This window comes from Gigantopelta aegis, chromosome 6, assembly GCF_016097555.1.
Source record: "Gigantopelta aegis isolate Gae_Host chromosome 6, Gae_host_genome, whole genome shotgun sequence".
In the NCBI taxonomy this organism is placed as follows: domain Eukaryota; kingdom Metazoa; phylum Mollusca; class Gastropoda; order Neomphalida; family Peltospiridae; genus Gigantopelta; species Gigantopelta aegis.
In genome coordinates, this window is record NC_054704.1 from 19185466 (window position 1) to 19210005 (window position 24540).

General features: G+C 39.1%; 2 protein-coding genes across 2 annotated transcripts in view; one reads left to right on the forward strand and one right to left on the reverse strand.

Moving 5' to 3' along the window:
• The window catches only part of LOC121375154 (kelch-like protein 8), a 31151-nt gene extending 16794 nt beyond the window's left edge, over positions 1–14357 (reverse strand). The window contains exon 1 of the mRNA XM_041502425.1: positions 14183–14357. The gene's annotated coding sequence lies outside the window, so the exon portion shown is untranslated. The remainder of the gene's footprint in view (positions 1–14182) is intronic.
• A 7255-nt stretch (positions 14358–21612) lies between these two features.
• Positions 21613–22924, forward strand: LOC121374404 (mucin-3A-like). Its single transcript, XM_041501505.1, has 2 exons — positions 21613–22060; positions 22188–22924. The coding sequence occupies exons 1-2, from the start codon at positions 21613–21615 to the stop codon at positions 22922–22924; spliced, it is 1185 nt and encodes a 394-aa protein (XP_041357439.1).
• The last annotated feature ends 1616 nt before the right edge of the window (positions 22925–24540 follow it).

The window sequence follows — 24540 nt, forward strand, 5'->3', positions numbered from 1 at the left end:
ATGACAACGCCAGGCCTCACACAGCACGTCTCACAACGGCTTTCCTACAGAACAACAACATTAATGTCCTTCCTTGGCCATCGATATCACCGGATTTGAACCCAATTGAGCATCTATGGGACGAGTTGGACCGACGCCTCCGACAGCGACAACCACAGCCCCAGACCCTGCCCGAGCTGGCAGCAGCCTTGCAGGCCGAGTGGGCCACCATCCCCCGGGACGTCATCCGTACTCTGGTTGCTTCAATGGGCAGGCGGTGCCAGGCAGTTGTCAACACACGCGGAGGCCACACCCGGTATTGACTCCAGATGACCTTGACCTTGGTGGTGTGTCCTATCACTTACTCACAATGGACTAGAGTGAATTGTGAACAATCCTGCAACATTTGGTAATTATCGGACTCACCATTCAATAATTAAATCAATTCTCCAAATGTTACGACAATGTGGTTTTGCGTTTCTTCTTTTGAAGAGTATATTACATATATTACATGCTTCACTGGTCTTGGTGGTGTAGTGATAAGCCATCAGGCCTAAGACTGGTAGGTACTGGGTTTACATCCTTGTACCAGCTTCCAGCCACAGTGAATTTTTAATTGGTGAGGTGTTTATTGAGGATAGCATGCTTGGATCTTAATCTGCAAACACACCATTCTGCATTTGAATATACAATCATTTTAACTGTTTACTCTGCATTCCTGTGCTTGTCATGTCATATTAATGCATGACTTTACAAAAAATTATCAGTGCATATTTTGTGGGAAATTATTAGCACACTCCTATTTCGATCAGGATAAAGAAAATGAACGAGTCTCAGTGACGTTAAGTAAAAACCCCCACAAAAACCCCACTCTCTCCCCCACCCCTCCAACAAAGAACATTATTGACCATATTTCAGGTAATCAACAGGTTTTATGGACCCAACAAAATTATACTTCCCTCATTAATGGTCAATGATTGACATATATTTGCAAACATTGATAAACTGTAAATTATATTATCTAAAAAAAACCCACCGAATAGTGTGATTTTGAATATCGGGTGTAAATTTCTATTTTGCCTGTATCAATATTTGTCAGTGTCTGCAATGCATGCACCATAATGTTCACCACTATGAGGTATATATTTTGTTCATCAAATTTCTAGTGTATAAAATGTGTTATTATTTGTTAAATTGTGACTCACATTAATGGCAGAAAAGTGAAGAGAGGATAATGAAGTAGAAGAAATATATATATTTTTTAAATGTGGCAAAATTAACTTTAAACGGCTATCGTTTATTTAAAAATTAGAAATCACCGAAAGCACTATAGAATTTTGTCAACAATACAGCTCATTACCTCGGACTGTGAAATGTCATTTGTGTGATGAACAGCATAAACTGTACGAAATTAAAAGAACGAGTACAAAAACTATTGATTTCAGATGTCAATGTAATAACAAAAAATTGTAAAAAGGAAAAGAAAAAAAAATTGGGTTCAATTACATAGCTGTTTGTGGTTCTCCAGTGCCAAAATTTTACATTGCAAAAGTCTTCTTTTAGCTTATTGCCACATTAAAAAAATTGATTATCATCATGCAAAAGTCTTCTTTTGGCCTATTGCTTTATCAAACAAGATTACTGGTGAAGTACATGATACATCAAGAATTTGATGGAAAACCATATGATGTTCAGAATACAGACAAATTATTTAATTTATTTGTATCACAAAGACCTAGTAATTCTATGTGACAAACACCCATTCCAAGTTGTTCCTACATGTGAGGTTTAGTCCTGTATGCATCTGTATGCAAGATATGATCCGGACAAGGATTTACAGTTATGTGCAGTAGACTGTAAAAAGTAGGTCACAGTGACCTAGTAATATTATGTGACATACCACCATCTCAAGTTGTTCTTACATGTGAGGTTGGATGGTCCTGTATGCATCTATATGCAAGATATGGTCCGAACAAGAAAAAGTTAACAGATGGACATAGTGTCAAACATAGAATTTGTTTTTGTATAGGAGCAGGAATCTTTGTCTACCGTGTGGTAGTCAGCCGTTTTTTTGCTATAGAGTAACCTCTGACTAAGAGAACGATCATAACTATACAAATGTCCATCTAGCTCTCCAGCTAACCAGACTTTATATAAAACCATAATGACAACCGACACCAACTCTTGATAGTGATAATGAAATTCCTTGTGAAAAGAATGCATTTTAAAAAAGATAGTAATAAAATGGATACCAGTTCAAGTGATGACCCCAAACTGGGACAAAGTGTGGTAGTTGGAGAACAAAACATTGAGCTCTGCCAGATATGACATGCATTTAATCTTTTAACAACAGAAAATGGCACGGATATTTACATTTGTTGGTTGGTTTTGACAAAAAAGTGAACAAAGTAAAACATTATTTCATCAAATCTATTGTACATTACAGTGCACATGTATCGAAACCATTTTCCGTTAATAGGCCGGTTCACGGTTACTTGAGAATGCCTGATGTTTCACCCCAATGTCTATTCGCCACCAGTCAGTTCGCCCCCAAAACACGTCAATTCGCCCTCAACGCATTACCAGTTAGCCCCCGCAAAAAAAAACCCCAGCAACATAGGGTTTGGTATGTCTTTGCTAGGAATGATGTCACTAACAGCTTACTGTATAATGCTGCTACGGCTGTGACACGAGAGGCGCTACGAGTCAAAATCCCTTTGATTTAGGCTGATCAAAATGTTGTGTATTTCATCATACTTAATTACTATACTGAACAAAATAAGAAACTTCCGCTAACTTTGCTTGAACATAACTTGATGAAAACAAACCGGGGGAATAATTGTTATATATGTGTTTAAAGAGTGTTCCATGATGCATCGTTTGGTGCAAAAATCATGGCCATAGGTTAACAGAAACTGGGAGAAATTTTGACCAAGTGTGGTAGGGGTTAAAAAAAAAAACCCCACTTAATAACGGGTATGACCACCTCTTGAATTGACCACTGCAGTGCATCGCAGGCGCATAGAATTGACTAAAAGTGTTGATTTCTGCCTGTGGAATATTGTTCCATTCCTGAATGAGCGCTTGACGAAGTTCGTTGACGTTAGCGGGTGGGTTGGGATGACGCCTCAATCGTCTGTCCAGACTATCACAGACATGCTCGATGGGGTTGAGATCAGGACTTTTAGCGGGCCAGTCATCAATGAAATCAATGTTATTTGTCCTAAGAAAATTTACAGTGTCTCTAGCTGTATGAGAGGTGGCATTATCATGCTGAAAAATCGAGATGTTGGCGTTGTTATGGAACAGAGGAATGACGTGATGAGCGAGAATGTCATCACGGTAACGTTGAGCATTTAAAGTGCCATCAATGACGACTAGTGGTGAACGATAACCATGGGCAATGGCTGCCCAGACCATGACACAACCCCCACCCCCGAAACGATCTCGTTCAAGAACACAGCAGTCAGCATAGCGTTCATTTCTCCTACGGTAGACGCGTTCCCTGCCATCACCACGTTGTAAAGAAAATCTGGATTCATCCGAAAAAAGAATGGTATTCCAGCGTCGCCGTATCCAACGAGTGTGTACACGTGCCCAATTAAGATGATTTAGACGATGACGTTGCGTTAAAACGCATCCGACGTAAGGACGTCGTGCATGTAAACCGTTCCCCCGCAGACGACTACGAACAGTTTGCCCACTGATTCGGTTATTATGAAGCCCAGGTGTGTTAGCAGCAGTAGCAGTGGCAGTTTGGAATCGATTGCGCAAATGCGTGTTCATGATATAGCTGTCTTGACCACGCGTTGTAACACGTGGACGTCCACGACGTGGCAAGTCGTTGGTGCTTCCTGTCGTTCGAAATCTTATGCGAAGATTTCGTATCGCTCGACTAGAACTCCCAACATGCCTTGCAACGTCTTCTGTCGACATGCCAGCATCAAGCATGCCAATCGCCCGTTCGCGTATATTATTGGGTATTCTTGGCATACTAAAAATGCTACAATGTAAAAAACTGAAAAATGTTTTACAAATTTTGAAGCGTTTTCGTTCACTTGACAACAATGTCAGTAAGACAAGTAAAACAAATTGACCGAATACTACACGGGACATGTCGAACCATACATGCACGTGCAAATTGAATTTCACGTTGTCAACGATTAACAGTGCAAAAATAATTGATAAAATTCATGAATCCTGATAATACAGCTCAAGGCTAATACTACCTATATAATTTCATTACACAATGAATTCTTTAACACAACAAATACTTTATGTACAAATCCTATGTTTCTTTTTTTGTTCAGTATATATGTAACAAATGACACATCAGACGAGGCCACATCATCTGTGGTTTAAAGCATTCTTTGGCAAGAAACATTTTGTTCAGGATCTACAATATTTTAAAACATTCCCGAGTTTGCTGCATTATAAGATGTTTCCGACTAATAAAATATTTTTACAATTAAGCTTACATATTAAATATATTTTCTTGTTTATAATATCAGTGTCAGTATATATTCAATGTGTTTCTGGTCGTCTTAATATTTGTAAGAAGTCCAAACTGGATTTTGTCTTTAAATAATTTCGTACGTATGAAAAAACAGTATTTTAGGAAATAAGATGAAATTTAACCTAGTACAAATATTAGAATGATCAGAAACGCCTTAAATATACAGCCACTAATATTTTATGCAGAAAAATATATTTGATATTTGATTTACAATCGTTAAAAAGTCTCTGTTAGTTGATAACATCTTGAAAAGTGCAGCAAACTCAGGAATGTCCCTAATCAATTTTCAGTTAACTAGAAATATCCCTAATCAAGATTTTGAAAATAAAATGTTCCCTGTTTGGTGTTAGCTCATATCATAATAGTATTACCATCAATCCTCAGTTTATTATGGGAACAACCCTGATTTTAATCAGAGGCTGTGCCCACAAAGTATTTATGCCTGCCTATCTACCAACAAACAAACACAAACTCATGTTCTCTCTTCCCATTAAAGGTAAACTAAACTCCAACAAGAGCCTTATGTGTTGGAAAGATGCATACCCGGACCACCAACACATGATTATGCCATTTTGTTTAGTTTTTGTGACGTCCGGTGGTATAGCTTGGGGCGAAGTGACGTCAGCTCAGTTCCAACTTCTCTATTATGCACAGTGTAAACAAATGCTCTGATTTACGATAAGGCGCTTCGCTTTCATCAACCTAACTTGTAAAACAACATAAATGACTTGATAGTATAATAAACTATTTAACTAAATATATTTCAATTTGCATCAATATAACGAAATGGAGTTATAGTATTTTTTTCTTTTAAAAAATCCAAAGAAAAAATGCATATTATTAGGCCTACTGGTAGGATACGTTCGAGCAAAAACGACCACTCACGATAAACAAGTGATAATTTTCTTTTCTCTGGGACTACGTAATTGGTCAGTTTTGTGATTTTAGGTGGGGAAGTCTACTTAATTAAGGGTTTTACAGAATTACTTACAGTAATAAAGCTGGTAAAGTCCATTACGATTTGAGGTTATCACACAATACCCTGTGATCTTAATAAAAGATGCACGCCTTTTTAGTGTGTCTAGACACAGTGTCTAGGAACCGTCTAATATACACCTGCCAATCAAGAACCACAGGTACAGGCCACGGAAAGAAAAGACCAATTAAGCAAGAAAACACTCCGACTATTATTTCAGTACGTGGGTTAATTTATATACAAAATATAATACAGTTATTTCAACACTTTGACAATGGTGGTTTATTTTGTATTGAAAAATAAACCACACATACATGTTGCTGTGTTACTGGGATAGATATTATTACAGAAGACTGCTATGAATTCGCAAAAATCAGGTATGTTTTGTTTCTTCAATTCGAAGACCAATTCCTGACGTGACACATTAGGTATTACGTAACCACCAGCTCGCCAGATGGTACAAAATGGCTGTGCCCATTATAATTAACAGCCGTCACATTTAACCGTTTTATTAACTATACGATTATACTTGTTGATATTAAGCAATAATGTGCATTACGTATCGTTGAATATGCCTTGCTTTAGCATTCCTTTAATACCTTTCAAACAAATGCGCACATGTAGCAAGAACAAAAACGAAGAAAACAAAACCACCTCCACTAAAATCATCTTTACTGGGTGGGGGTAACTTATAAAAAGTTGGGGGCGAACTGACAAATAATTGAGGGCCAACTGACAACCCACTGGGGGCAAACTTATATATAACGAAGTATCATCAGCGAACAAGCATATATTTGAAGTAATTCCACAAACAATATCATTTATGTAGATCAAAAATAGGATAGGACCAAGAACAGAACCTTGGGGGACACCAGCTGGGACAGTTTTCGTGTAAGAAGACTGGTTTTGTAATACAACACGTTGCTTACGATCAGATAGATAACTTTCAAATCATGTTATTTCTAATTTGTGGATTAGACCCGTATGCCAAACTCAATCAAATGCTTTACTTATATCACAAAACACCGCTCTAACTTCTTTTCCCTCATCTACAGATTGACAAATAAAATGATATAAATAAAATAACTGGTTAACCTGGGATAAAACCAGATTGAATTTTTTTATAATATTGTTGGTTTTAAAGAAATTAAAAATATATTTAAACTAATTTAATGATATATTTTTCTAAAAGTTTTGAAAGATTACTTGTTAATGAGATACATGTAGGTCTATAGTTCGTTAGTTTATGGATACTTCCCTTTTTGTGGATAGGATTTATGTTAGCAAGTTTCCAACTAGATGGGGAAAAAACAGTGATATAATGATAAACTGAATAGGCGAGTTAGAGGATAAGATAATTCTTTAGCTAAAAGTTTAAGTAGTCTATTACTAATAAGATAGAAAGAGTTCAACCCATACCCCTCTATATCAAGACTCTAAAGACTAACCCTAACCCTAAAACTAACCTTAACCACTGAAATGGGGGTACGGGTCGAACTTATGCCGTTTTATACCAAAAAAATCATTAAAAGCATTGGCTACATCCTTGGGATCTTCAATAAGAGTGCCTTCAATAAGCAATGGAGTTATTGTTGAACTAACAGAACCGCAATTTTTTTATATAATTAGTAACAAGTTTCCACCAGTCTTTTGATCCAGTACAGGTGATGTGCCAGTTCTGGATCACTTCAAAAAAAAAATTGAATTATGTCAACATGTGCGTGTATGACTTTAAAAGAGATTCTTGGTAATAAAGACAATCAACCATATAAATAAACAGTGATATCAAATGAAAATTTAGGTACCGGTAAACATTTAACACCAAAAACAGTGTTGTTCAAGCTGGCATACTTACGCCAGTTGCGGATCACTTTGTCCAGTTCTGGATAACTTTCGAAATTAGAGGCTTAGGCCTTCTAAAACACTATTTCCAACATGTTAGCACTTTCTGTACGTTCGTGGATCCTGTCTGACATATTTTATGGCCATTTGCAACTCCATGAGGTACCCACCCCCCTGATCATGCCCCTAATTAGCAATTTCTAAAATTAACTGAAAATCAACGATGGTGTCCCATGACGTTAGTGCTGCAGCGATAAACCGGTATACCAGTATACCACGATAACTGATCAGCTCGATACGAACTGCAGTACAGTTTTGTGTATCGCGATTTTTATACGCTATTTGTTTTCCTTGTATCTTATTTGACTTGAAATAGGCAAACAAACTAACAAACGAAAACCACATCATTTTATTAATTGGTGATGACAGGAAATGTAACAATCATGTCAAGCGTAGTCGGCTTACTTGTTGGCATACGAAGTGATAGGTCGGTTATTCTTGGTTTTAACTTCTAAACAAAACGTGTTAAAAGTCCAATGAAAATAACCATTTAACGATAATTACAAATAAATGTTTTGTTACTTACACATTATCATTTATTGTTCATTTACGTTGGAATACGGCTATGGCTATCATCTTCAAAGAAATAAACCAACAAATGAGAATCACACTTTGCTGTTTTTCACTGAACTCGGAATACTTTGGCCGATCGTTCAAAATACCTCGGCTAATAACCTTGACTCTGGTTCGGTCGATCTGGCGAAACATTGCGACTCAATACAGGGTAATTCCACGAAAAACGATACCTCTGGAGTGAATTTTTTGTTCACTGTTATGCCTTTATTTTTCACATAGAATTATTTGTTGATAATCAATAAACCATAAAATATTCATGTTTTAATTCAAAACTGTGTCATGTGACCTGGCGGCCATCTTTAATTTGTGCTATTTCCTCCTAAGAATAGAACCCAAATTGCACTGAAATCTTTTTTCAAAAATGTCATTAAAATTGGATGAATATGATAAAGGTAAGTATTGCATTTTGTTTCTAAGATCTTAATGGTAATTCCCAAACAACACAAATTAATAAATTTGGAATAGATTTTTATGAATGAAAACTTGAACTTATAGCATGACCTCGTTGCATCAGTTACCTTTTGAAGCTTAATTTTAATATTGACCTCCTACTGTGCTACCATATATTATATTTTTTTATATTCTTAGTTGTGCCATGGTTACACAACATGGCAACATAATAATCTAAGTGGGCACACCAAGAATTAAAATTTATTGGTAACTGACGTAACTCCCCAGTCAGTAACTGATGCAAGACATTATCACATACATTATTTCCCATTGTTATATTTCTGGGAGGCATAATGTAAGATTGTGAAATGAATTTTCTTGACCTCTGCACTTGTAAGTTTTATCATTTCTTTATTATCACATCTGTGTAAAACTATTAAAAAAAATAGTTTTCAAGAACTGCAAATACTGTGACTCCTTAGAAGTTAATCTAAAGATGTCTGTTTCACTAAAATAAAATAATCATGACTCGGTTAACACTGTTTTTAAATAGATACATGTATGTAGATGATAGCAGTTTCACAAGCATCAATGCATATACCCTTATACTTCAAGATATATATTGTATAGCTTTTGACGTCAGATGCACATAGAATTTGTTTCATTAGATACATGTATATTGTATTGCTTGTGATGTTAGAGGTAGACACTGTTTCATTAGCTTAGATTAATATATGTACAGCACCGTTTATTATAAACAATATCTATAATGTTCAATAATAATTACTGGTAACACAAATTTAAAATTGCAGTTTCATACATGTAGTGGTAAGTCACTTATTTTGCCAATTTTTACATTTATTTATGATAAATAACTACACATTAGATGATTTAATACACGATGTTTCATAATTAACTCAGAAAAATAAATCAACATTACACCGTACTGCCACAGTGGTTTTCCCATGAATTCTTGGCTAAAATTGTAAAGTACATAAACAGTTTGCATCAGTTATTCAACAAAACAGCCAATCCTTTGTCATTGTGCAATTGCAATTCAAATTCAAAATGTAATTTCATGCAATTAACTGTTGGTCACCTGAAATTAATTTTATAATGATATAATTCTTTTTTACCTGTAAATGAAGTTATTTGGTTGTAATATTTTATGGGCATGTAACTTAATTCAAGAATAATCTTTAGATTTCAAAAGATAAATAAAATAATAATAATAATTTTTGGAAATATATTATGCAACTATAAGATAGCAAATGTCCTTTCATTTGATAAATTGGTTACTACTCCTAAAAATATCTCAAGTTGCTGATGTTTTTAGTAGAATACCTCCCAAGACAGCAATCTAGAAAATGAATGAGAATCAAGCACATTTGAATGAACAGGAGGAGGTTGGAGAGGGGAAAAGAACAGAGAATGGTGAAAAATGGAGCAAGATAAAGTGAAATGAAACAAGAAAAAAAAATGAGACAGGACAGCATGCTGAAAATAAAAAACCCCCAGATTTTAAAGAAAGAATATGGGTTATTTACAATATATGCCTTATTCCATCGATTTCTTACGAAATATTTGGTTCGGTTCAGTCATATGGTAATGTCATAAGAAAGTGAATGCAGTATATATACTTGGAAATTGCAAAAAACCCCACCCCAAATCACTACACTTCGAATCAAGATGTACATGTAAACGTAAGCTGTTGTCTCATTGTTGAGGCATGTGTGCAAAAAAACTTTGAAGCACCGATGGTTTAGACTGACTGGCATTGAAGGTGCAACTGTCCAAGTTACTGGGGGGGGGGGGGGCTTGAAAAATTGTGAGGACCTGATGTCCTAAAATGCAATTTCTTGCATTCTACAAGTAAAATTCATCATGACAAATGCATGTATATGCATATTAAAATAATAATAATAATTTGCTTTGAGCAGGGATAGGGTTGGGAAATGGGGGTGTTGACCCCCGCCCCCCCCCCCCCAACCCACCACCCTGAACATGCCCCTATTGTTAAGTTTTTTTTAATTCCCTTTAAGATTTATGTATTTCTTACAATTCAGATGAACCAGTTGCCAAAGACAAATGTTTTATTTTTAAAATATGTTCTTATTAGTTTTTATGATTCGCAAATGTTGCATCAGTTACGTTTAGTGTTACGCCAGTTACCCATTAATAAAAAATTCTTTGTAGAAAACTTAGTTCTCTTGTTCTAGTGATCATAGATTACATGTGCACTACACATTTCTATATATACCTGAAAACTTGATACTTCAGATTCAGAGAATTTTGGCAAGTTAAAAGACATGTCAAATACAAGTTACTTTTTTTGTTGCGTCAGTTACCCACACTTCATTTGTGATTGTAGTTGCACTGAGATTGTATGCAATGAAATTTTCTTTTGACATGACTTTGTCACAACATATTTATTTCAATCAAAAACACTCTTAATAATATTATTGAATACTTTAAAAAGATAATAATAATCAAGACGTTAAAAAATGTCTGAATGTTGCATCAGTTACCGTGGAATTGCCCTACATACATTTCCGTGTCAAGCGAGCAGCAACGGAAAAGCCTGATAGTAAGGATTTCCGAATGTGACAATTTATGAATAGTTTGACACCGTCACACCGGTGTTCTAGTAGACTAATATTGTGTTAAAAAATAAAAATATGGCCTAAAACATTTAGCCTGACAGCTGAAACTAATAAAGATCATTAAAAAGTTATGCCTTCTGTTTTCATTAAAAAAACCCCACCATAAATATTAAATTTAAATAATATCAACTATATTGCAATACATATTGCAATACAGTTTCTTATATCGCAATACGGTTTTGACCATATCGTTGCACCCCTAACGTCAGATATATGGGGCTCGTGTCAAAAATAAAGGTGTGACTACAATCCTTATTCTTTTCGTTTTGTACTTTCAACAAGTACGAATTATATTAAATTTCTGGAATTCTATTATATAATAATAATAATAATTAAAAAATCATTTATTACCATATATATCAATAATAACAATAATAATAATAACAGGGGAAGCACAGTGTAAAAAAAATAGTGGTATGGCTCGTGGTTGCCAGACTCGCCTTTCAAATTACTTGTAAGGTTATTTTCACAGATATAACAAATACACACACAAAAGTGGTACGGCTCTTTGCATACCGGCTATACTGTCTGCGCCGCCCCTGAATAATAATAATAATTATTATTATTACTATTATATTGATGACTTTTAAAAGTCACATTTTCTTTGTGAAAGGAACACAAAGGTTTGAAAAATCAGCACCTTTTATTGGAAATAGAAAGAAATGACCTATCAGCAAAATATCAACTTTGGGACTGTTTAGTATTTATCATAATATTAAAATTAACAGTAATTTTGGAGCAGGACGGTTAGACCCCTAGTTAATATAATGATAAATATTAATTAATATAGTGATACACACTAAACAGTCACAAAGTGGAATTATTATTATCATTTTTTTTAATTCCTTCATTGGGATGCCCTTTTGACATGTTCCATTTGTCCTTTTCCGGTTAGTCCCCCACACCCACAAAATATTTCCTGGATCTGCTCCTGAATGCAGAATTATTTTCAACGACAGTCTAATTTCTAAAGGCTAGGAGTAGCTCAGATTGACCATGTGAATACACAGATCATTGTCCTGCATCAGAATGCGATTGTATAAAACAAAAATCCCACTGAAAAAATTAATCCACTCTATAGTGGTAGACTGTTGAAATGAGAAGCCGTATAAGAGATTATAAGAGGACCCTCCCCCTCTCCCAAAGTTGAGCAGTCAAGTATGCGAAAAGCACGTGCTGTGGCACATGCGAAACAGACCACTGGTGGTGCCAGGATTTTATAACGGTCCTCCAAGTTGTCAAACTTGTGCTGATTCTTTTCTTTGTACAGTAAAATGTTTTTTCCAATCAATCAAGCAAGTAATGGAGTGGACGGCTCTCACACTGAGTGGGGTGGGCAACAATACTGAATAGTCTTATGGGGCAAATACAAGATACGTGTGCAGTGATTTTAGCAGAGATGTGGGGTCTAGACTGGCGATCTAACATAGGCCATACAGGCTCCCATTTTTGTAAGTGGGCAGGACAGACTGATTTTTGCCCGAATTAAACGAAAATGGATTTTTAAAAACAACATTTTATTTATATTAGCATTACTGCTGAATGACTGCAGCTGTGTGTGTATGAATGGCAAATTACATATACAAATATAATGTGAAAGACTTAAATTGTAGTTTCAGTTTATAAAATAGGCCTACGTGTCTTTACATTATATACATATTGTCATTACTTGTAGAAAACAAAAATAATAAAAGAAAAATAATAAAAGAAAAATAAATGGAACTATACAACGATTAATAGAATATTTTGCAGATGACGACTAGCCATGGAACGAACAGTTTAGGGCTATTATGATATGGGTCCAACACATGCAGGGTCAAATTACTATGAACTAGTGGTTGAAATGACGAATCCAGAGAGGTTTAAGAAGAAAATAATAATAATAATAATAATTATTATTATTATTATTATACATAAAACTTGTCATGCACAATCTATATACGTTTCCCCTACACGTACTATAAAATTTCAAATGATATAAACAGAAAAACATCGAAAAGTTCATCTCTCTTGTTAAACGTCTCTTTTTTTTCATGTTGTCTGCTTGTGTAAATTTTTAACAGTGGGTATTTATTGGCATCCAAAACAAAACCAAGACTGTATTATGTGTGTATATTCATAATATTGTTACAGGCTTTTTTTTTACGTACAATTTCAAGAAACATGTAATGACATATTATTTATTTGTTGGAATACTTTTTTAAATGAAATTTACATTAGAAATGACTAAAAAATTTATATACCGACAGACTGATCGGTAACTACAGGTGAACCGGAAGTGATCCAGAACTGGCGCATCACCTGTATCAGAATTATTAATTTTATTGTCAATTTTATCAAAGTATTCCGATTTGGCTTTACGTATTTCCGCAATGTGGAAAGAGTTCAACCCATACCCCTCTATATCAAGGCCCTAAAGACTAACCCTAACCATTGAAAGGGGGGTACGGGTCGAACTCATGCCGATGAACCAATAATTTAGTGTACGGTCTCACTACACAGATGTCATCTGCCATTGAAACCCATGTTAAACTGCCCAACTTCAAGCGAAGATTGCCCATAGAACGGGTTCTCGTTGGCACTAACAACATACACCACTGCGAACATACATTATATAAGCATTTATTTTCACTCCAAAATTGAGAACATTTCCGTCTCAGTTTTTTGCTATATAACCACATCTGGCTGTAGTACCGGTCCGAACAGGTGGTTCATTAACCGATTCATTCCGGCTGTCACTTGCGCTATATACCCATGTCCCAAAAGGTCGATGCACAATATTACAAAATAACATGGGCAAAATACAGCCAGAAGGCTTATCATTAAACATACATATTGTTTTAATTCTTCATCATTTCCTAGAAGTGAATATGTGAACCATAACATGTGTCCCAATTAGGAACTATAGTGGACCGTGATGAATGAACTGTCACCCAGAAGTGATCTGGGTATAATATCCGCCCGGTCCCCTCCATTATTATTTTTAGTTAGGGGTTAGGGGTTAGGGGTTAGGGTTTGGGGTTGGGTTGGGGTTGGGGTTGGGGTTGGGGTTAAGGTTAGGGTTAGGGAGGGGGGGGGGGGGGACCGAGCGGATATTTTTCCGTGATCTGTTTAGTGAGACCTAAGACTTTAGGAGTGAAAGTAGGTGAAGGATGAACTTATGAATTGGGAGGAACTTACCCAAACACAAGTTAAAGCAGATACTGTATTTTCTTAACAATTTACTGATAATTCAACCCAAACATATCATCGTGAAGAGGATGAGAGATGACGTGACTAATACACATTTTCTCAATAACATTCAACTTCACATAATTTTTTTAAAACGCTAAAAGTATAACTAACGTCTGTTCCTCTTCGCCATTTTCCACCAATATTCGAAACATCTTGCGTAACACCAGTCGACTTTTGGTTAGAAGGTCTCATATCATAGTTAATTTCCATTTCCATTTATAAATAATATTGTTGCCAAACTCAACGATAATGATGCTCATGATGGTAAAAAAAAAAATTCTAATCTTATTTATGAATTAAATACTGATAATATAATTATAATAAAGCTACAATTGGTTAGTTGTTTGGAAATAATATTATGTCCGTTTCCGAGGTATGAATCAAAGCACAAAATTATAAAGGGAAGCAATTATTTATGACAACTTTTGTTATAGGATAACAAGGGTTATTTCCCTTATATTCATAAAGTTTTGAGCCGTTTGCCTATTTTTAATAGGCCTATTACTGATTTAGTTAATAAATCTACAAATTCAAAAATTATGAGCCATATACCAATCAGGGCCGTACCCTCCGGGGGGGGGGGGGCGGGGGGCAGTTACCCCTCCTGAGAATCTGACTGGGTTTTTTTTTACTCCAGAAAATAGCATACACATCTCAGGGTTTAATTTGTATAGTGTTTCATTTGTTTATAAAAAGTAGTGCCCCCCCCCCCCCCCCCCGGCTTTTGATCAGGGTACGGCCCTGCTAATGCACCCAAAATATATTGTAAACCCCTCTCCCCCCCCACCCACCCACCCCCCCAGGTCTGACAGGGACAGGATAGGTTTCCTGAAGGGATGAACTATAACGAGTCACTGAATATTACAAACACCTAGATCTATATCATGAAGATGAAAATGTACAACGATTTTGTGTTACTCCATATAAAGGTAAACATGTAGCTTGTGACCCCCCCACCCCACCCCCCGTCCACTATAGACTGTGCCCCATCTTCTTTCCTGATATCGTTCCCACAGACCTGTACTAGCTGGGGCAGGGACGTAGATCAGTGGTAAAGCGCTCACTTGGTGCGCGGTCGGTGTAAGATCGCTATTACTCGTTCCAGCCAGTGCACCACGACTGGTATACCAAAGGCCGTGGTATGTGATATCCTGTCAGTGGGATGGTGCATATAAAAAATCCTTTGCTACTAATGGAAAAAAAATGTAGCGGGTTTCCTCTCAAAGACTATGTCAAAATTACCAAATGTTTAATATCAAATAACCGATAAATCAATGTGCTCCAGTGGTGTCGTTAAAACCCCCACACTTTTGTATTAGCTGGGACAGGCAAAGAACCCTCTATCTGAGTCTAATTATGTATAAATAATTGCATAAAAGCACGAACATATATTAATTAATACATTAAAACAAACAATCGAAGTCAAGGGTGTTATATATATATATATATATATATATATATATATATATATATATATATATATATATATATATATATAATGTATTAATATATGTTCGTGCTTTTATGCAATTAAAAAGAAAGAAATGTTTTATTTAACGACGGACTCAACATATTTTATTTACAGTTATATAGCGTCAGACATATGATTAAGGACCACACAGATATTGAGAGAAGAAACCCGCTGTCGCCAATTCACGGGCTACTCTTTTCGATTAGCAGCAAGGGATCTTTTATATGCACCATTCCACAGACAGGATAGTACATACCACGGCCTTTGTTACACCAGTTGTGAAGCACTGGCTGGAACGCCGAAATAGCCCAATGGGTCCACCGACAGGGATCGATCCTGGACCGACCGCGCATCAAGCGAACGCTTTACCACTGGGCTACGTCCCGCCCACTTATGCAATTAAGGTTCAAACACTCTTCACTAAATAATATAAAGTTTAATGGTTAGTTATTTTGGTTAATGAAAAACACTTCGATGTAGTGGCCTCCCGAACGAGCCGTGGAAACTCACTCCAAGTTGGAACCAGTACTGTGTTAAAGTTTGTTTTGTTTAACGACACCATTAGAGCACATTGGTTTATTAATCATCGGCTACTGGATATGTTAATTCTGATATATAGTTTTAGAGAAAACCCGCTTAATTGTCCTATTAGTAGCAAGACATCTTTTATATGCACTTTAAAGTTACCACAAGCAATACAGCACATACCACATCTTTTGATATACCAGTCGTAGTGGACTGGACCGAAAACAAGACCCAGTCAGAGAATGGGTCCACTGAGGTGATTCGATGCTATGATGCAATCTGGCGTAGCCAGAGGGAAGCCATGAGGGGTGTCATGCCCTACCCCCAATGGCATCTATTTCCCCGTCGCCCGACTAACAGACAGTGTGGTTACCCCCTCCCAATGTAGGTGACCCACAATCCTAGCTACGCTAGTGGCCGCACCGACTGAGCTAGATCCCGCCCCGAGCCAGTGCTGTGATGCGAACCCACGATATGTAGACCGAACAATGTTTTTTACATATAACAATCCGGGTCCAATTTCACAGTGGGGGGGGGGGGGGGGGGGGGGGGGGGGGGAGACGTAGCCCCGTGGTAAAGCGCTCGCTCGATGCGCGGTCGGTCTGGGATCATTCCCCGTCGGTGGGCCCATTGGGCTATTTCCCGTTCCAGCCAATGCACCACGACTGGTATATCAAAGGCCGTGGTATGTACTACCCTGTCTGTGGGGTAGTGCATATAAAGGAACCCTTGCTGCTAATCGAAAAGAGTAGCCCATGAAGTGGCGACAGCGGGTTTCCTCTCTCTATATCTGTGTGAACCTTAACCATATGTCTGACGCCATATAACCGTAAATAAAATGTGTTGAGTGCGTCGTTAAATAAAACATTTCTTTTTTCCAATTTCACAAAACATCGCAAGCCTAGTTTTGCACGTTTACTCAAATCTAAAACTAAACCACAATTCTTATTACTGCTAATATTAGTACAAGTAATATAGTTTAAAATACACCTATTTCATTTTATTTTGTCTTTAAAAGGCTCCATCTTCCGTAATGATGTAATTTTCTGCTTGAAATAGATTCCAAACACGTGTAAATGTATGACCTGTATAACTGTTGTTCTATATCTTGTACAGATATTATTATTGCTTGTTCTTGCAGTTCAATGTAAATGAAAGCACACCGTCAACACTAGCCCGAGTACTCTTACTGTAAGATGGGCGGGACGTAGCCCAGTGGTACAGCGCTCGCTCGATGCGCGGTCGGTGTGGGATGGATCTCCGTCGGTGGGCCCATTGGACTATTTTTCGTTCCATCCAGTGCACCACGACTGGTTTATCAAAGGGGTGGTGCATATAAAATATCCCTTATTGCTAATCGAAAATAGTAGCCCATGAAGTGGCGACAGCAGGTTTCCTCTCTATATATCTGTGTGGTCCTTAACCATATGTCTGACGCCATATGACCGTAAATAAGAATGTGTTGAGTGCGTCGTTAAATAAAACATTTCTTTCTGACTGTAAGAGAGCTAGACGGACATTTGGATGAGAGCATCATAACAATCCAATGTCAGACTAGCTCTCTTACAGTCGAGTACTCGGGCTACGTCAAAACCTATTAATTTTATCACTTGACGACAACAGGAAAGAAGGGTGGGACGTAAAATTCACAATCAAAATATATACCAAGCAATCATCATTTTGAATGTTGGTAATTTGATATTAAGATCACCCTAAATTTAATAAATCCCGCCGATGGTCGATATAGGAAATATAACAAATATTATATGGAAAGAAGCACCCACCACTAACATTTCAGTTATTTAATTGACATATATAAGCCCTCGGGCATTTTATTTACTATATATTATGTACTAATGTGTAAAATAATCGAATTGTATACAATAATTTTACTCTAGGGTCAAAAATTATATAGTCATATTAATAAGAATGAATTAACTCGGTTATGCTTGGTGTACATAGCCTTGCTCTCTTAACTCTAACTAACGTCGCGTGAATTACCATGCACCGTAATGTGTTGACCGACATCTCGAATCTCAATAGATACTTGATTGACAGATCGGTTTGCCCAAGGAATCCCAATAATCAGCCGTGTTTCATCGCACGTAGATAGCAAACGCTCCCTTAACTAATGCAGTTTACGGTGATAAACCGGAGTGATGCAAAACTATGGAAGCCGACGCTATTTGATGACATGACAAACGGCACATCGTTTATAGCCGTAGTTTTCTTTCAGAATATAGTAAACATGTAAACATTAAAAAAAAAACCCCACTTACAAAACAACAACCTCACACACACACACACACACACACACACACACACACACACACACACACACACACACAGCACACACACACAAAGTTTGTTTTGTTTAACGACACACCACTAGAGCACATAGATGTATTCATCATCAGCTCTTTGAGAGGAAATCCGCTAAATTTTTCCATTAGTAGCAAAGGATCTTTTATATGCACTATCCAACAGACAGGATAACACACACCACGGCCTTTGATATACCAGTCGTGGTGCACTGGCTGGAACGATAAATAGTCTGATGGGCCACCGACAGGGATGGATCCTAGACCGACCGCACATCAGGCGAGCGCTTTACCACTGTGCTACGTCCCACCAAAAAACCCTGTACTTATTAATATTGTATAACATTTTTGAAAATATAACGAAATTTAACAAAAAATGTTTTAAAAGATTAAATATTAAAAAAATAAATTATTGTTCTTGTGTATTTGGCCAATTGTTTCACTTCTCAAATATTATGATTGCTATTGTAGTAGCCATGTATAAATCTGCCATAGTGTTTTTGTTTTGACATGCTTACTTTGATATCGATATTTGATATCTGGACACTGGTTTCCTTAAAATATGTAGCAGATCATCGTCTGCCTGACGCAGACTGACGCAAACTGACGCAGACTGACGCAAACTAAAGAATGTTTTAAAAAATATATGGGAACACAGTCGCAGACGATCCAAGTCAGATCTACGACTATAACAGACAAGTGTGCAGGACATTTAGCAGGGGGTCTGGACTATGGGCGGGGGAGGGGGAAGTCATTCTCACCCAAAACATATATTAAAAAATAAGAGAAAATGTTTTTGAACGTGGGAACGCGCGCCTATATAATAATTTTCTTTGGTCTGCATCCATCTTTACTGAACCGGCCTCGGTGGCGTCGTGGTTAGGCCATCGGTCTACAGGCTGGTAGGTACTGGGTTTTGATCCCCGAGTAAGTGCTCCGCATAACTGGTTCAACAAAGGCCATGGTTTGTGCTATCCTGCCTGTGGGAAGCGCAAATAAAAGATCCCTTGCTGCCTGTCGTAAAAGAGTAGCCTATGTGGCGACAGCGGGTTTCCTCTAAAATAGCCAATAGTCGATGATGATAAGATAAAAAAAATCAATGTACTCTAGTGGCGTCGTCAAATAAAACAAACTTTACCATCTTTATTTGTCAGCTTTGGTCGGACATGTTTTACAAATTGTATGAAAAGTAGGTTTATGTGACATTATTCTCCACTGTGTCTTGTCTATGGTAAAGTGCATATTAAAAAATAATTTGCTGCTTATTGATATGAATGGTCGATGTTGCGGCAGTGGGTTCTGTCTAACTCTCAAAACCAATCGTCTCATGGTATCTAACAGCTCATTGTACAAATAAAGCATTTTTGTCCTTTCAGCCTCATTACTAAACCAATACATTACAGCAGCATCAACACATCCATCTACAACGGCAGTCGGTGCCACAGTAAGATAAAGATGTGTTTTCGCAGCGGTGCTCCGGTAGAGTGGCGGCGATAACGGAATGCCTGTAGACCGATGATCCATGGCGTTGTCACCATTGTCGCTCTGCTGTCTGATCTACGTCGAGGGAGTGTAAAACAATAAATCAACAGATCATTCATTTTGTTTCAATACTCTTTTTTTGTCAATATATCCAATAATATCCAGCTATCAGCAACTGTGGATTAACAAGAATACAAGCTGATTATGCTTCAGTGTTTTGTTTCCAGGTACACGGATTTTGAAGCGGCGCGGGCGTTGTGAGAGCATGATGCGGAAACGGACGCATAAAACATGCTCATATGAAATCACTGCTACTGATAATATAGAAATGAGTTTTGATGCTTCCGTTTTCCGCATTCTGTGTCCGCGTCACATTACGAAAAAAAAAAAAAAAAAAAAAAAAAAAAACCCCACAATACCCCCCCCCCCCCACCCCAAAAAAAAATTAATTAAATAAATAAATAAAAAATAAATAACAACAACACATACATGGGAAAATTATCCTAGTGAGAAAAAATCTAATCTGTGCACTCACTATAGGCTGAAAGTATGGACCCATGCATCAGACACCAACCTTTCACGATGGTTTGCTGACAGCCTTACTGAGGTATGGACCCATGCATCAGACACCAACCTTTCACGATGGTTTGCTGACAGCCTTACTGAGGTATGGACCCATGCATCAGACACCAACCTTTCACGATGGTTTGCTGACAGCCTTACTGAGGTATGGACCCATGCATCAGACACCAACCTTTCACGATGGTTTGCTGACAGCCTTACTGAGGTATGGACCCATGCATCAGACACCAACCTTTCACGATGGTTTGCTGACAGCCTTACTGAGGTATGGACCCATGCATCAGACACCAACCTTTCACGATGGTTTGCTGACAGCCTTACTGAGGTATGGACCCATGCATCAGACACCAACCTTTCACGATGATTTGCTGACAGCCTTACTGAGGTATGGACCCATGCATCAGGCACCAACCTTTCACGATGGTTTACTGACAGCCGTACTGAGGTATGGACCCATGCATCAGACACCAACCTTTCACGATGATTTGCTGACAGCCGTACTGAGGTATGGACCCATGCATCAGGCACCAACCTTTCACGATGGTTTACTGACAGCCGTACTGAGGTATGGACCCATGCATCAGGCACCAACCTTTCACGATGGTTTACTGACAGCCGTACTGAGGTATGGACCCATGCATCAGACACCAACCTTTCACGATGATTTGCTGACAGCCGTACTGAGGTATGGACCCATGCATCAGACACCAACCTTTCACGATGATTTGCTGACAGCCTTACTGAGGTATGGACCCATGCATCAGGCACCAACCTTTCACGATGGTTTACTGACAGCCGTACTGAGGTATGGACCCATGCATCAGGCACCAACCTTTCACGATGGTTTACTGACAGCCGTACTGAGGTATGGACCCATGCATCAGGCACCAACCTTTCACGATGGTTTGCTGACAGCCCTACTGAGGTATGAACCCATGCATCAAGCACCAACCTTTCACGGTGGTTTGCTGACAGCCCTACTGAGGTATTGACTCATGCATCAGACACCAACCTTTGACGATGGTTTGCTGACAGCCCTACTGAGGTATGGACCCATGCAGCAGGCACCAACCTTTGACGATGGTTTGCTGACAGCCTTACTGAGGTATGGACCCATGCATCAGACACCAACCTTTGACGATGGTTTGCTGACAGCCTTACTGAGGTATGGACCCATGCAGCAGGCACCAACCTTTCACGATGGTTTACTGACAGCCGTACTGAGGTATGGACCCATGCAGCAGGCACCAACCTTTGACGATGGTTTGCTGACAGCCTTACTGAGGTATGGACCCATGTATCAGACACCAACCTTTCACGATGGTTTGCTGACAGCCTTACTGAGGTATGGACCCATGCATCAGGCACCAACCTTTCACGATGGTTTGCTGACAGCCGTACTGAGGTATGGACCCATGCATCAGGCACCAACCTTTCACGATGGTTTGCTGACAGCCCTACTGAGGTATGGACCCATGCATCAGACACCAACCTTTGACGATGATTTGAGCCTTACTGAGGTATGGACCCATGCAGCAGGCACCAACCTTTCACGATGGTTTGCTGACAGCCTTACTGAGGTATGGACCCATGCATCAGACACCAACCTTTCACGATGGTTTGCTGACAGCCTTACTGAGGTATGGACCCATGCATCAGACACCAACCTTTCACGATGGTTTGCTGACAGCCTTACTGAGGTATGGACCCATGCATCAGACACCAACCTTTCACGATGGTTTGCTGACAGCCTTACTGAGGTATGGACCCATGCATCAGACACCAACCTTTCACGATGGTTTGCTGACAGCCTTACTGAGGTATGGACCCATGCATCAGACACCAACCTTTCACGATGGTTTGCTGACAGCCTTACTGAGGTATGGACCCATGCATCAGACACCAACCTTTCACGATGATTTGCTGACAGCCTTACTGAGGTATGGACCCATGCATCAGGCACCAACCTTTCACGATGGTTTACTGACAGCCGTACTGAGGTATGGACCCATGCATCAGACACCAACCTTTCACGATGATTTGCTGACAGCCTTACTGAGGTATGGACCCATGCATCAGGCACCAACCTTTCACGATGGTTTACTGACAGCCGTACTGAGGTATGGACCCATGCATCAGGCACCAACCTTTCACGATGGTTTACTGACAGCCGTACTGAGGTATGGACCCATGCATCAGGCACCAACCTTTCACGATGGTTTGCTGACAGCCCTACTGAGGTATGAACCCATGCATCAAGCACCAACCTTTCACGGTGGTTTGCTGACAGCCCTACTGAGGTATTGACTCATGCATCAGACACCAACCTTTGACGATGGTTTGCTGACAGCCCTACTGAGGTATGGACCCATGCATTAGACACCAACCTTTGACCTGACAGCCTTACTGAGGTATGGACCCATGCAGCAGGCACCAACCGATGGTTTGCTGACAGCCTTACGATGGACACCAACCTTTGACGATGGTTTGCTGACAGCCTTACTGAGGTATGGACCCATGCAGCAGGCACCAACCTTTCACGATGGTTTACTGACAGCCGTACTGAGGTATGGACCCATGCAGCAGGCACCAACCTTTGACGATGGTTTGCTGACAGCCTTACTGAGGTATGGACCCATGTATCAGACACCAACCTTTCACGATGGTTTGCTGACAGCCTTACTGAGGTATGGACCCATGCATCAGGCACCAACCTTTCACGATGGTTTGCTGACAGCCGTACTGAGGTATGGACCCATGCATCAGGCACCAACCTTTCACGATGGTTTGCTGACAGCCCTACTGAGGTATGGACCCATGCATCAGACACCAACCTTTGACGATGATTTGAGCCTTACTGAGGTATGGACCCATGCAGCAGGCACCAACCTTTCACGATGGTTTGCTGACAGTCTTACTGAGGTATGGACCCATGGATCAAACACCAACCTTTGACGATGGTTTGCTGACAGCCTTACTGAGGTATGGACCCATGCATCAGACACCAACCTTTGACGATGGTTTGCTGACAGCCGTACTGAGGTATGGACCCATGCATCAGACACCAACCTTTGACGATGGTTTGCTGACAGCCTTACTGAGGTATGGACCCATGCATCAGGCACCAACCTTTCACGATGGTTTGCTGACAGCCGTACTGAGGTATGGACCCATGCATCAGGCACCAACCTTTCACGATGGTTTGCTGACAGCCCTACTGAGGTATGGACCCATGCATCAAGCACCAACCTTTCACGGTGGTTTGCTGACAACCCTACTGAGGTATTGACCCATGCATCAGACACCAACCTTTGACGATGGTTTGCTGACAGCCTTACTGAGGTATGGACCCATGCATCAGACACCAACCTTTGACGATGATTTGAGCCTTACTGAGGTATGGACCCATGCAGCAGGCACCAACCTTTGACGATGGTTTGCTGACAGTCTTACTGAGGTATGGACCCATGGATCAAACACCAACCTTTGACGATGGTTTGCTGACAGCCTTACTGAGGTATGGACCCATGCATCAGACACCAACCTTTGACGATGATTTGCTGACAGCCGTACTGAGGTATGGACCCATGCAGCAGACACCAACCTTTGACGATGGTTTGCTGACAGCCTTACTGAGGTATGGACCCATGCAGCAGGCACCAACCTTTGACGATGGTTTACTGACAACCTTAATGAGGTATGGACCAATGCATCAGACACCAACCTTTCACGATGATTTACTGACTGCATTACTGAGGTATAGACCCAAGAAGCACACACCAACATTTCACGATGGTTTTGTGACTGCATTACTGAGGTATGGACCCATGCAGCAGGCACCAACCTTTCACGATGGTTTGCTGACAGCCTTACTGAGGTATGGACTCATGCAGCAGATACCAACCTTTGACGGTGGGTTACTG

Coding starts and splice junctions, on each gene's coding strand:
- LOC121374404 (XM_041501505.1), top strand. CDS start 21,613: ATGCATCAGACACCAACCTTTGACGATGGTTTGCTGACAGCCCTACTG. Junction 22,061..22,187: donor GGCACCAACCTTTCACGATG/GTTTGCTGACAG, acceptor GTTTGCTGACAG/CCTTACTGAGGTATGGACCC.